Below are 610 nucleotides of genomic sequence, written 5' to 3' on the forward strand. Positions count from 1 at the left end.
TTTACATAGCCAGAAACAAACAACAGAGGATTTTCTCCCAAGTCAGCATCTGTAACAAAAGTTAAAAACCCTCACAGTCGGCTGTTTTCAGGCCCACACGCACTCTTCATTCTTTATTGTGGAAAGGGAAAGTGAGAGAAGGGAGTAGATATTCGCTGCTTGCTGTTCGCCTTGGAATCAATCAAACAATCGGAAAGTAATGGGTCTGGAGAGCGTTGGTGGGTTGGCGATGCATACTATCCTTTCCAAATTGGGGCCGCTCGAAGCCGCCTCCGTTTCCTGCCTCAGCAGGCGTTTTAGGGGTTGGGCCTCCGATGACTCCCTCTGGGCTGGATTCTGCTCCCACGATCTCGATCTCTCGTCCCCGCTTGATCCTTACGGGAATCCCCTCCCGTCTTTTAAGGTCTGACCTCTTTTTTTTTTTTTTTTATAAATTTCTGGAGATGTGATTTACATGAGTTTTTGATTGTGAATTTACTGCTTGTGGTTGGTCTTTCTTATTTTGATACTTTTCTTTTAAAAAAAATAATGTCTTTCTTGGTAATTTGTGTAGCTTTCCGTTCTACTTAGGATTTTGTGTTCTTGTGACTTGGCGTTGTTGAATTGATAT

The 610-nt window shown here is 43.1% G+C and overlaps 1 protein-coding gene across 1 annotated transcript in view; it reads left to right on the top strand.

The window, feature by feature from the left end:
- Positions 1-610, top strand: part of LOC105172012 (F-box protein SKIP16) — a 6,964-nt gene continuing 6,354 nt past the window's right edge. The window contains exon 1 of the mRNA XM_011093335.2: positions 1-403. Within this exon, the coding sequence (XP_011091637.1) occupies positions 200-403 (204 nt within the window). The 5' untranslated portion in view covers positions 1-199. The remainder of the gene's footprint in view (positions 404-610) is intronic.

The sequence above is a fragment of the Sesamum indicum genome, linkage group LG10, assembly GCF_000512975.1.
Source record: "Sesamum indicum cultivar Zhongzhi No. 13 linkage group LG10, S_indicum_v1.0, whole genome shotgun sequence".
NCBI lineage: Eukaryota > Viridiplantae > Streptophyta > Magnoliopsida > Lamiales > Pedaliaceae > Sesamum > Sesamum indicum.